General features: G+C 40.8%; 1 protein-coding gene across 3 annotated transcripts in view; it reads right to left on the reverse strand.

Annotated features, from left to right (window-relative positions):
* The window catches only part of RBPJ (recombination signal binding protein for immunoglobulin kappa J region), a 96,152-nt gene that overhangs the window by 13,715 nt on the left and 69,179 nt on the right, over positions 1 to 13,258 (reverse strand). For all 3 annotated transcript variants that reach the window (XM_080684191.1, XM_080684190.1, XM_080684192.1), the window contains 2 exons: positions 13,150 to 13,245; positions 3,064 to 3,229 (listed from right to left, as the gene is read on the reverse strand). In XM_080684191.1, coding sequence (XP_080540317.1) covers positions 3,064 to 3,229; positions 13,150 to 13,245 — 262 coding nt within the window. The remainder of the gene's footprint in view (positions 1 to 3,063; positions 3,230 to 13,149; positions 13,246 to 13,258) is intronic.

Genomic DNA, 13,258 nt, shown 5'->3' on the forward strand with positions numbered 1-13,258 from the left:
TAGGCTAAGCACATTTCTATGACTACCTCTGCTGTGTATTTCTTTTTAAAAGCAGGGCAAATGTCACTCATTTAAAAAATAAGTGAATGTGTTCTACGTTTTTAAACTTTGAATTTTACTCAAAGGCAATTTTAGTAGCAGAACAAAATAATGCCATAATTTATTTTATTTTTCTATAGCAAAGTTCTATTTAAAAATTTAGATGCCATCTTGAATATTTTACACTCAATTACGTTTTTATAAATCCAAAAGTGTGGTAAAAGCTTTGAGAGACTTTGTTCTACAGAAGACAAAATTAAGACAAAGCTAATCATACTAATACAAAATAAATAAAAACAATAGTATTTGCATTCACACTGATCCTTTCACCCAAGGATCTCTAAGCATTCATGATGTTGTGGCAGGAGCCATGTGTAAATACTTTAAAAAACATGAATGGTCAAATTAAGCCTAACCTATGGAATTATTCTGCAAATATAAGACAAAGCCTAGGAATATGGGTATCAATATACTAAAGCAGACAGGCACAGGGAAAAAAAATGAAATTTGTATCTAAATGAAGGCAATGACATTTTAATGGGAAAATCTGAGTTCTAACATTAAGGGATATGATCATTATGAGAAAAGAGTGTTAACATGAAAGGATATGATCAATATCAGAAAAAACAATGAAACCTAGCAAAAATGGTAAGACAGACTGGCATACAGGAAAGGCAAAAAGGAATAGAGAAGGTTGAACCTACACACAAAGGGCTTTATTTGGTTTGGAAAAGGCAAACACACATATATCTCCTTGAAAAGAAAGGAAATACATCCCTAATTACAAAAGTAAGCAGTTTGAATACACACACACACACACACACACACACACACACACACACACACACACTTATACCTGAGATAATTTTATTAGAACTATTATTATAAAAAACATATAAGGCCAATGACCACAAACTAGTTAAATTCCGTAAGAGAAAAGGGGAGAAGTCACTGACTCAAAAAGTATTATGGTTTTAGGAAAGTGAGTAAATAAAAACTGAACTTACATTTGTTTCATCATACCAAAAGGCTAAATTAGCTACCAAGATTCTAGAAAATGTTACATATAAAGCTTTCTATAAATAATAAACAGTTTAACTTTACAACGACTCAAACATCTACCCTGAAATGAAAAAGAAATACTGGATCTAATGCTGCAAAAGCACTGTGGCGATTCAAGTGAGACAGGAGCAAAGGGCCTCTTTCTGAAGTTCAGCATCCCAGTGCTCAGGCCATCTTTGCCTACCTGGACCCAACATACCACGTTCTCATGCCTTTATGCCCCAAGCACATGATTATGTCCTTCTTTCTGCCTGGAATACCTTCTACTGACTCTTGACAAGTCTTTCTTTATATAGACTTCTCTAATAGCATTTTCCATTCAAACTAAATATTAATGTATAATTTCAGCATATAGGCATTGTGCTACCCTATTAGTAAGTTTTTTAAATGCTATTAATGCTTGAGCTCTCAGGTATTCTTTCCCTCTTCTGTGAATTTCTAGGGCGTAGGGGAAGAATATAATGGTAGAAGTTAAGGCAAGATATACTAAGCTATGATGCTAGGAAAGGTGAGTGGGAATGCTGTTTGGTTGGCATTACTTCCCTTAAAATTGCTGGAAACTGAAATTGGTTAAAGCAAGCAATAATTAACATGGTTATATACATTGTGGTCTCTAGAATCCCTGGCTTCTCAATATCTACCTGTCTAATCTAATTAATAATAGTACCAAATGTTGAGATACAACTTGCGACATAGAACTCTGAGACTTTCTATATGAGAAAAAATAGGTAAGACATTTAGGCCTGTTAGATAAATCCACCACTTACATTCTTAACTTTGTCTCAAGGGTCATAACTTAAAAATACTTTATACTGCTCTATTTTCTTTTGAGATGAAGCAATCTTTATTGTAACAAGTTTTATCATAAACCTAACTTGAAATACATAGTTGATAAGTCTTGCTGATAAAAATTATGAAGATACAAATGACATAAAAAGACTCAAATTTGAAATAGGCTGATACTGAGGCTTCTTATTGCTCATTCTCTATAAAAGGACTAAAACTGAATGAGAGTACAAATCCCCTAGCTCACCACACTCAATGCTGTCCTCCAACCCCTCCTAGGCCAATTAAGGCACTCAATAAAAATATATTAAATGAAAAATTAGCTTTTTATGCATTACTTTAAAAGACATTTATGTGGTCACTAAGATCAGAACCATTTTTTAAATTTTAATATCAAGGGAAAACAAATGTTAAATGCTAAGTCACTAAAGAATTATTTTTGAATACCAAAGGTACAGATGGAAATTACTGCTCTTCAAATTTATAATATACAACTAGTAAAACTAATTCATAAGCTTCATTCCCTAGAAAATTAATTTTAAAAAATCTCTAAAACTCTGACTAAAGCTAATCGTGGCTGTGCTTGCCTATAGCATAGTTCTGCTCCACACAAAGGTGAGGGAAAACAATTATGATCTTTATAACCCAAGTCGATGCTTCTAAGAATTTATCTATATCACTTTGCTTCTAGCATAAGACTAAGATTAAGAGAGCAGAATAAAATACTATTGAACTATGCATTTATCATTTGAGCATCATGCCCCTGTCAGATGAGTGATTAAGACTCCTAAACTTGTTACTTCCAATGGAAACCTGATTCACAGCACGCTAAAGCTGCTAGCAAGCTGAGTGCCACCATTAGATGTCAACAGCTTGAGTTCCATGAATCATGACTAGACCACAGCCATTTGAGAAGTTTATTTCTGGTTCTGATTTATGTTTTTAAAAAAATTGCTACCAATAGCTGACTTGTACATACTTTAAAACATTTATGCCCTGTCTTATCAAGGGGCCTGAAAACTCAAATAGTAGCCAAATAACTAATGTAATGTAAATGGTGAAGCAGGTATACAATAAAGAAGGGGGGGAGAGAATCACTACCACAAAAACAAATAAGGACACTACTAGATTCTGGTACCATGGTGCCTTTATGAAGAATCAACAGCTTTAATTCACCTTTCCTTCCAAGTTCAGCTGCTGCATTTCTTGGTCACTATTTCCTATTCCAATAAATGCACATGGTTGAGATTCTTGTTCAGAACAACCATCCCGCTCCATTTGTTCTTTTTTTTTCTTCCATCCGCTGCCCATAAGATACACACAAGGAGGAGGGCAAAAAAACCTGAAACAATTCAAACAAAAACAATGCAATTAGATTTTAAAAATGCATTTCCTTATCTGAACATCCTATATAATAAAAGCGTAATATGCAAATCAACCGAACAGCCGAACAGTGGAACGACCACCTGGACAACCATCTGGATGACCAACCGGGACCATGCTATGACACCCACTGGCACCAGGCCAGCCAAGGCGGATGCGATGTGATTGGTCAGGAGCCAGCCATCGCCCCATGATGGCCCTGCAGAGGGAGACCCAGGCCACCGGCCGGCAGGGCAATCAATGGGGGGCTCCACAATCGCCCCAAAAGAGGGAGGCCCAGGCCACTGACCTGCGGGCTGCAGCAGGTGGGCGGGGCCTCCCTCTGCGAGGGAAGCCCGGGTCCTGGGTGCTGGAGGGAAGCTGGTGCTGGCAGCCAGGGGAAGGAAGGCCTACTCTTGCACGAATTTCATGCATCAGGCCTCTAGTAAGAATATAAAAATCATATTGAACTGCACTAAGTTAGCTCCTAATGAAGCCCTTAATAATGCAAATAAGTAGTCACGTGAAGATACTAAAAGCAAAACTTCCACTAAGACTACATTTGGAAGGCTCACCTGTGTGGAGTGATACACTCAGTTCAGAGTTCTGAACTATTAAAGTTCAGCAAATCTAATGTACTCTAACATTTTACAGAACACAATACACCACACCACAGAATCTGCAATTACTAAATAGGTCTCAACATGAAGTAGTATTAATTAATGACATTATTGCTACGGATATTTCACCTAACTATATTATATAATTAACCTAGAAAATAGAATTAGAACAATGGCCAAAGTAGAGACTTTCAAAATAGCAATAAAACTAGTAGAATTAAAAGCAAAGTGGATGATTACTGAATTATTATGCCTTATGTATCTTATACCCACAACACCTGGTGCATGTGGACAAGTGAAAGAATAATACACTGTATCTTTTCAACTCTCAGACTACCAATACCTTTGTTTCACTAGTTGCCAAAAACCTGTCTTCACAAATCCTTCCCACCTAGAATTACATCCTTATAATCTTCTCTTTAGCAATTAAAAAATATCTATTTCAAAGTCTAGCTCAAGCCCCATCTTTTACATAGTTCAGATCATCAATCTAGTCTTTAACCTATATAATAAAAAGCTAATAAGCAAATTGTCCCCTTGACTGGGAATCCAACCAGGGGGCGGGGCTGGCCTGGCAATTGCCCACAGACCTTCCCCCCAATCGGCCCCCTATTGGGGTGGGCCGGCTGGACCCCACCCATGCACAAATTCGTGCACCAGGCCTCTAGTGTAGGTTATAATTTGCCTTTGCTCAATTACACATGCTGACTTGTACATACTTTGAAACATGTATGCCATGATTATCAAGGGGCCCAAAACTCAAATAGTAGCCAAATAAGTAATGTAAATAGTGAACCACGTGTACAATAAGTAAGTAAAAATACCCTTTAATTACCCAAAGAAGAAGGATCCCTCCCTTCTTTCTTGAACTACTTAGCCCTCATGGTAATTCCCACTTTTTGTACAGTTATGAGTATAGGGAATTTTTTCTTAGAAAAACAAGAGCTTAAATACAATTAAAATTAGCTACAGGTGTGTGGCTCCATTTGCTTCTAGCAATAAGACTAAGATTAAGAGAGCAGAATAAAATACTATTGAACTATGCATTTATCATTTGAGCATCATGCCCCTGTCAGATGAGTGATTAAGACTCCTAAACTTATTGACAAGACAATAGGCCAATGACAGGACAATAGGGAATGGCAAGCTTGTGAGTATATACCAATCACACTGCTGAACTACAGGTATGTGGCCCTAGTGTTGGTCACATCCTTCAATTGTTCAATAGATGCCTGAAATCCAATTTTAAAACTTGGCCACTAAATGATGCTTTGTAAGCCAACAATATGCAGACTTAAAAAAACTGTACACCTGCATACCTGTGTATATGCATACATAGACACCGTAGACTGGATTTGGCGCTCAGGCCTTCCTACCAGTAGTAATATCACGTTCTTGTTTGCTCCTCTCTCAACACGTACTACAATACTGATTGAATAAAAATATATGATGGTGCCCTAGCCAGTTTGTCTCAGTGGATAGAGCGTTGGCCTGAGGATTGAAGGGTCCCAGGTTCGATTCCGATCAAGGGCACATGCCTGGGTTGTGGGCTCGATCCCCAGTGGGAGGCGTGCAGGAGGCAGCCAATCAATGATTCTCTCTCATCATTGATGTTTCTATCTCTCTCTCCCTCTCCCTTCCTCTCTGAAATCAATAAAAATAATATTTTTAAATATATATATATATATATGAAGGCACATTCTTTTTGCTCATCTTTTAAAGACTACTTAGAGGCAATCTACATATTATACAAGAAATGAGCTGGGCTTATTTAATAATGTTAATTCACCAAATTATTTATTATATCCCTAGTCTGTACCAGGTGCTGCAAAATAGTTTAAAAAAAAAAAAGGACAAAAATTTGTCCCTATGCAACTCTCATTCTAATAGGAGAGACAGAATTTTTTAAAAAAATAAATGAGTAAAATAATGTATATAGTCTGTTATCTGGTGATAAGTACTGAGAGAGAGAAGAAAAAAAGCAAGAAAGGGGGTAGTTAAAATGTCGAAGACCCAGTGGCTAGGGGAAAGCTTCTGTAGGAAGGTGACTTTGAGTCACAACCTACAGCCATGAGTATCTGACCAAGTGGCTGGAGTAGAGAACAACAGATGAAGCCAGAGATAATGGGTAAGTAGACCAAGCAGGCCCTTAGGGGTCAAGCTGAGTAAGGAGGGAAGCCTCTGGAGTTTTCTCATATTTATCTAAACCATCGGAGCAGCTTTCATGACTGCACACTTTCACACTGTGGACACAGAGGTCACAGGCGAGGCAGTGGGCTCAGCTCCAGGTCACTCCAAGGTCAGAGGGATTCCTGAATTAGCTGGGCTAGTTCTGGAGTTGGCTCAACTCAGGTCCACACCAGGGATCGCTCTGGTCTCTAATGCTGAGAGCTGCCCAATGATTACCATGGCACAGACTCAAACACCTAGCTGGCATACATACTCTCAGGAATATCAATTTTGGAAACTTGTCTCCTATTAATATTTTACTGAAAATTAATGTTAAGACTTATTGGTATACCAGCTATAAAATGCAAAGTGCTGTGCTTTACTATAGCATACCTAATATAGTAGTCAAATCTCATTAAGTTTTCATAAAAAATACTTATATTCCCATCTGAAAAATATAAAGAGGGCAAAACCTGTAAAAGACTGGGTAGTACTGGTGCTCTCAAAAGTCCTATGATAAAATGGCATGAAACTAAAAAATTCGATAGGAGGCAAGACATTCTTTATCACCCAAAGCACTGACCAAGGTTCTTTACTGAAAGTGCTTTTTCAATCATGTAATAAACAAAAAGACTCTTTAACTGCCTTTGAGCTAGCCTTGTTTTTTTTATCAACTCTACAACTATTCCAAAAAATTGTGATGTAAGAAAACAGCAAATCCAATATAATCGAAACAGAGATTATTTCTGAAATGTGATGATGAGTCATTTTAAAAATATTTGAAACATCCTAATATTACTACCTCCTAAAAACAGATAATAAATCAAACTTTCATTTCCACAGACTTCATTAGTAACATAATAAAACAGAAGATAAGTTTATGTACCAAAAAAAGATGGGGGGGGGGGAACATCCCTAATTAACAATTAGAACACACCTTTCTAATGAGGTGTGAAACAGATTTTTAAAATTTGAATAGATTGTTAATGTGTACCAAAAACTCAGTGAGTAAAAAGTTCGACCATCAGGAGGCCAGCTAACAGAGTTTAACAGCTGCTGTGAAAGGATATCCTATGAAACAATGTGCCTTTTATTTTCTAATCTTTCCCAGTAGCTCTAAGCACCTATGACAAACAATGTTTTTTTATGCCACTTGGTGGCGATATAAACACATTTATGATTTTACTCATTTCCTAGTTCAATCCATTTTTATTTTCAGAGAATGATTCAACAACTTTTCTCTCATATCCTCAGATAAGATCTGAAAAATACCTTACAGATTCAAAGAAGCCTTTTTATTCAGCCCAATATTTAAAATAGGTTAAATGAAATCCAAGCACATAATTTACATTATCTGATCACTTTGCAGAATCATTACCCTTTGATGACTATTCAATTCAAAAGCAACAAACAAAACAAAAAACACCTGGAACTGTCTGCATGCCAGTTATCTCAATTAACACATTCTCAGTATGACTTCAGAGTCCTACTCTAATTATCTAATGGCTTTATACTACTGCCTCAACAGCATCACCATCACCTTCACTACTGCTTAAGCACTTTCCTTGACAAAGTTGAAGGAATGTTAATGTCAAATGGCATCCCCATTTCTTTAATGGAAAATAGGCTCTACACAAAATAATCTTTAAAAGTTTATTTTTCAACTTGCAAAGATCTTCTTTCTTCCATGAAAAGGTAAAACTAACTACTAACATAAATGGGATGTGCTAAGCAAACAAATTTTGTAATGAGGCACAAAAGTTAGTCTGAACAATTTATAATTGTAGGATAAAATTTCCTGACTAAACTTTTCCAGCATCATTCACTGGAGTTATTTTATATGTTAAGAAGACTGTGGTCATGTCCCCAGGATACCTTCACGCTTTATGCCTTAGCAGCTTTTCAGAAAAGCCCAAATCTAGATCAACAAGCAAAAAGGCACATCTTCCTCTTCCCACTGTGCACTCTTCTCAATGAATAAGGGACCAGACCTCTTCAAGGAAGGCTGGACTGCATAAACGTTTTCTTACTACTAATACTTAAAAAAAAAAAAAGGTAATTTTAACAGATTTCCATCTTTATTGTAAAACTAATACATGTCCACTCGAGAAACATTAATACAAACATCCAATCTAATAAAAGAGTAATATCCAAATTGACGATCACTCCAACACACAAGATGGCTGCCCCCAGGTGGTCAAAGATGGCCACCACAAGATGGCCAGCAGGGGAGAGCAGTTGGGAGGGACCAGGCCTGCAAGGGAGGGCAGTTGGGGGCGATCAAGCCTGCAGGGGAGGGCAGTTAGGGGTGATCAAGCCGGCAGAGGAGGGAAGTTGGGGGCGACCAGGCCAACAGGGAAAAGCAGTTGAGAGGGACCCAGGCCTGCAGGGGAGGGCAGTTGGGGGGGACCAGGCCTGCAGGGGAGGGCAGTTAGGGGTGACCAGGCCTGCAGGGGAGGGCAGTTGGCGGGGACCCAGGCCTGCAGGGGAGAGCAGTTGGGGGGGATCAGGACTGCAGGGGAGGGCAGTTAGGAATGACCAGGCCTTCAGAGGAGGGCAGTTAGGGGTGACCAGGCCTGCAAGGGAGGGCAGTTAGGGGTGACCAAGCCAGCAGAGGACGGAAGTTGGGGGCGACCAGGCCAACAGGGAAAAGCAGTTGGGGGGGACCAGGCCTGCAGGGGAGGGCAGTTAGGGGTGACCAGGCCTGCAGGGGAGGGCAGTTGGCGGGGACCCAGGCCTGCAGGGAAGAGCAGCTGGGGGGGGGGGGGGGACCAGGACTGCAGGGGAGGGCAGTTAGGGGAAAACAGGCTGGCAGGGGAGCAGTTAGGAATCAATCAGTCTGGCAGGGGAGTGGTTAGGGGCAATCAGGAAGGCAGGCAGGCGAGCAGTTGGGAGCCAGCAGTCCTGGATTGTGAGAGGGATGTCCGACTGCCTGTTTAGGCCCGATCCTATCAGACATCCCTCGAGGGGTCCCATATTGGAAAGGGTGCAGGTTGGGCTGAGGGACACCCCCCTGCCCTGTGCATGAATTTTGTGCACTGGGCCTCTAGTCCTATCTAATAAAAGAGTAATATGCAAATTGACCATCACTCCAACACACAATATGGCTGCCCTTATGTGGTCAAAGATGGATGCCCCCATGTGGACACAAGATGGCCAGCAGGGGAGGGCAGTTGGGAGGGACCAGGACTGCAAGGGAGAGCAGTTGGGGGGAACCGAACCAGGCCTGCAGGGGAGGGCAGTTAGGGGTGACCAGGCCTGCAGGGGAGGGCAGTTAGGGGCAAACAGGCTGGCAGGGGAGCAGTTAGGCATCAATCAGGCTGGCAGAAGAGTGGTTAGGGGGTGATCAGGCTGGCAGGCAGAAGCGGTTAGGGGCAATCAGGAAGGCAGGCAGGCGAGCAGTTGGGAGCCAGCAGTCCTGGATTGTGAGAGGGAGGGCCTAAACGGGCAGTTGGACATCCCTCGAGAGGTCCCAGATTGGAGAGGGTGCAGGCTGGGCTGAGGGACACCCCCGCCCCGTGCACGAATTTCGTGCACCAGGCCTCTAGTGTAAAAATATAGGAAAGTAGTTACTCTAGGTCTTTTAATGGTTTTTCTCTCATTCTTTGGAGGCTAGAAGCTTAGGCTCTTCAAGCTTTCCTTTGAGTGGTGTTTTAAATTGGCCAGGTCATATCCAAATAATAGGAAATAAAGGCAACCACAATAAAAATAAATAACCCTTAAATCAAGATTTTAACTTGATAAGCCACTACAGCTTCTTACTCATATACTTTTAACAGTGAGTAATAAATAGGGACGTTATCTGGACTTAGATGTAATTTTTTGAGTAGCTCTTCCCTTCTATTATTGCCACTAGGACTGTTATCCATCATAGCATTAAAGGACATCCTAACTTTTAAAATTCCCACGAAAGATCATTTTGCATAGTACCTGGTCATCAGAAATAAAGAATAAATGAGTTAATGAATGAATCCAATTGTACTAAAATGCACCTTCAAAAATCCAAAGAAAGGAAATCAGCACTGCCTGAATTGGCATCCCCATACAGTAAGTATGTCTAATCATATTTCCATTATATCTAGCCCAGCCTCACTCAGCTGATGGTAAAAGGAATAATCCTAGGCAAAGTTAAGTTTATTTACAAAATGTGTGTTCTTTAGGCATCTTAACCTCATCCTCAAGCCCTACTGTAAATAACCAACACTCAAACACAAAATGGAAGGCTATGGAAATAGGGCAATAAAAAGAATAAGACATTTGGAATTTTAGACCCAGGAGTTCTAATCCTGACTACAAGGATTTCCAAAGCGAACCTGGTATTTTATTTCTAGTTTACTCACTCACAGAATGGGGATTATAATATACCTATTTATAAGATTACTAGAGGCCTGGTGCATGAAATTCGTGCATGGGGGGGGGGGTGTCCCTCAACCCAGCCTGCACCCTCTCCAATCTGGGATCCCGGTAGGATCGGGCCTAAACGGGCAGTCGGACATCCCTCTCACAATCCAGGACTGCTGGCTCCCAACTGCTCGCCTGCCTGCCTTCCTGATTGCCCCTAACCGCTTCTGCCTGCCAGCCTGATCACCCCCTAACCATTCCCCTGCCAGCCTGACTGATGCCTAACTGCTCCCCTGCCAGCCTGTTTTCCCCTAACTGCCCTCCCCTGCAGGCCTGGTACCTCCTAACTGCCCTCCCCTGCTGGCCATCTTGCGGTGGCCATCTTGCGTCCACATGGGGGCAGCCATCTTGTGTGTTGGAGTGATGGTCAATTTGCATATTACACTTTTATTAGATAGGATAGAAGCCTGGTGCACAGGTGGGGGCCAGCTGGTTTGCCCTGAAGGGTGTCCTGGATCAGGTTGGGGGTTCCCTTGGGGTGTGGGGAAGCCTGGGAGAGGGGCCTGTGGTTTGCAGGCTGGCCAAGCCCCCCGGCGACCCAAGCAGAGGCCCTGGTATCTGGGATTTATTTATCTTCTATAATTGAAACTTTGTAGCCTTGAGCGGAGGCCTGGGCCGGCCAGGGTGTGCAAGAAGCTTGGCTTCCTCCATTGCCAGGGAAACCCAAGCCTCCTGCTCGCTCCGTGGCCACAGCCATCTTAGTTGGGTTAATTTGCATACTTGCTCCTGACTGGCTGGTGGGTGTGGCTTGTTGGTGTAGCATAGGTATAGTCAACTTGCATATTACTCTTTTATTAGATAGGATTCTGAGAAAATTTAAAAACACTTGTAAATGCACTTCCAAAACAATGTCTAGAAACTTTCTTCCTGAGATTCACTGTGAGGGTGCAAGACTGGCCTAATTTGAGACTCATCTCAAATAATGAAGGTATTGCCTTGCTAGGTTTTGCTTAGGAAAAATCACACCAAAACTAAAAAGAAAAAAAGAGAAAGAACCAAACCCAAAAAGCAAACGATAGGCAATGCGCGCGTGCACACACACACGCACACACACTCAATTTCAATTCTCTCTCTCTCTCTCTCTCTGTCTCTCTCTCTCTCTCTCTCTCTCTCTCTCTCTCTCTCTCTCTGAATTACGAGTATCAACTTCATAAAAAAAAAAAAAAAAAAAAGCCACTATCTTGATTTGGTCTCTATGTCCCAAACTGCAGATATCAACTTTTTCAAATATTTAACTGTAAATCAGATGATTAGCTCTACTAGTAAAGAAAGATAAAATAATCAGAAATTTAGCAAGCTTGAATGATGATAAACAAGAACACTTGGCAGTATGAGCCCTAAATACTGTTTTCACTTGTTCATCCTCTTTGAGGACAAAATTATTAAATAGCTTCACCTACTTTTCAGCTCAGATTTAGAGAACTTTAAGGAGGAGACTCCTTAATTTTCTTCCAGCATGTAAATTAATTTAATTATATACTTACATTCACTTATTATACATATGCTAAGATTTTCTTTATCTATGATTCCACCCATTTCTTTCAACCCAACATCCAAACCTGAGTTTTCATTCCTTTTCCCACTTTAGTGTCATATCTTTCTAGCCAATTGAAAAAATCTTTCATCTTTCCCCATAAGCAAGCCTTTTGTCCGTGAAATGCTTAATAGAGAAATGCTGCCTAAAAGACAAAGACTAGAGAAACTATTAAGAAAATTCTAGGAATAAAATGAAAATACAAACAACCGAAGTCCACAATCATACATCAAAAATACTGAAATTTATAAAATACTGTGGAGTAGTACTAAACATAAAGATCACTTTAGCCCTAACCAGTTTGGCTCAGTGGATAGAGCATCGGCCTATGGACTGAAGGGTCCCATGTTCGATTACGGTCAAGGGCACATGCCCGGGTTGTGGGCTCGATCCCAGTGGGGCACATGCAGGAGGAAGCCAATCAATGATTCACTCTCATCATTAATGTTTCTATCTCTCCCTCTCCCTTCCTCTCTGAAATCAATAAAAATATACTTTTTAAAAAATGGTACTCAGGGTCACATCCTATATAATAAAAGCCTAATATGCTAAGTGTCCAACCGTTCAACCAGTTGCTATGACATGCACTGACCACCAGGGGGCAGTCGCTCCGACTGGTAGGTTAGCTTACTGCTGGGGCTCTGAGCCCTCCTGGGATCCCACCCCAGCCAGCCAACCTCCCACAGTTCCGCCCCAGTCAGCCAGCCCCGACTGGCCCCAATCAGGACTGGGCAAGACAGGCCGGACACGCCCTGGACGAATCTGTGCACTGGGCCAGTTTCAGCCCGATCCCCACAGGCCAGGCTGAGGGACCTCACTAGTGCACAAATCTGTGCACCGGACCTCTAGTTTATTTATAAAACTACATTTACACCAAAAGGAAAGCTACTTTTTTGAACGAGCTAATTAATATATCCCAGAAATACTTATAGAACATCATGAAGCCCAAAAGAAAAATTATAGATTACAGTTTGTAATTATAAGGGATTCAACCAGATGATCTCTACTAAATCTGCCACAATTCACTTTGTTCCTCCTTCAATAGAGACAACTCCCCTATTTTTCATTTTGTACTTGCAATTAACCCAAGAGAAACCGTTCTTACATATTAACACATCATTTGCAAATTCATGTGACAGCTACAATGAACTACCCACCAGAAAATAATACTCTTACCGTTTTTCATTTCCATATGACTTCTGTGCAACTTTTGCGTGAAGAATAAGTACTGTTTGATCCCCTCGCTCTTTTAAATAATTCCGCATTGCTTCCCTAAAATAAAACA

The sequence above is a fragment of the Plecotus auritus genome, assembly GCF_963455305.1.
Source record: "Plecotus auritus genome assembly, chromosome: 1".
In the NCBI taxonomy this organism is placed as follows: Eukaryota; Metazoa; Chordata; class Mammalia; order Chiroptera; family Vespertilionidae; genus Plecotus; species Plecotus auritus.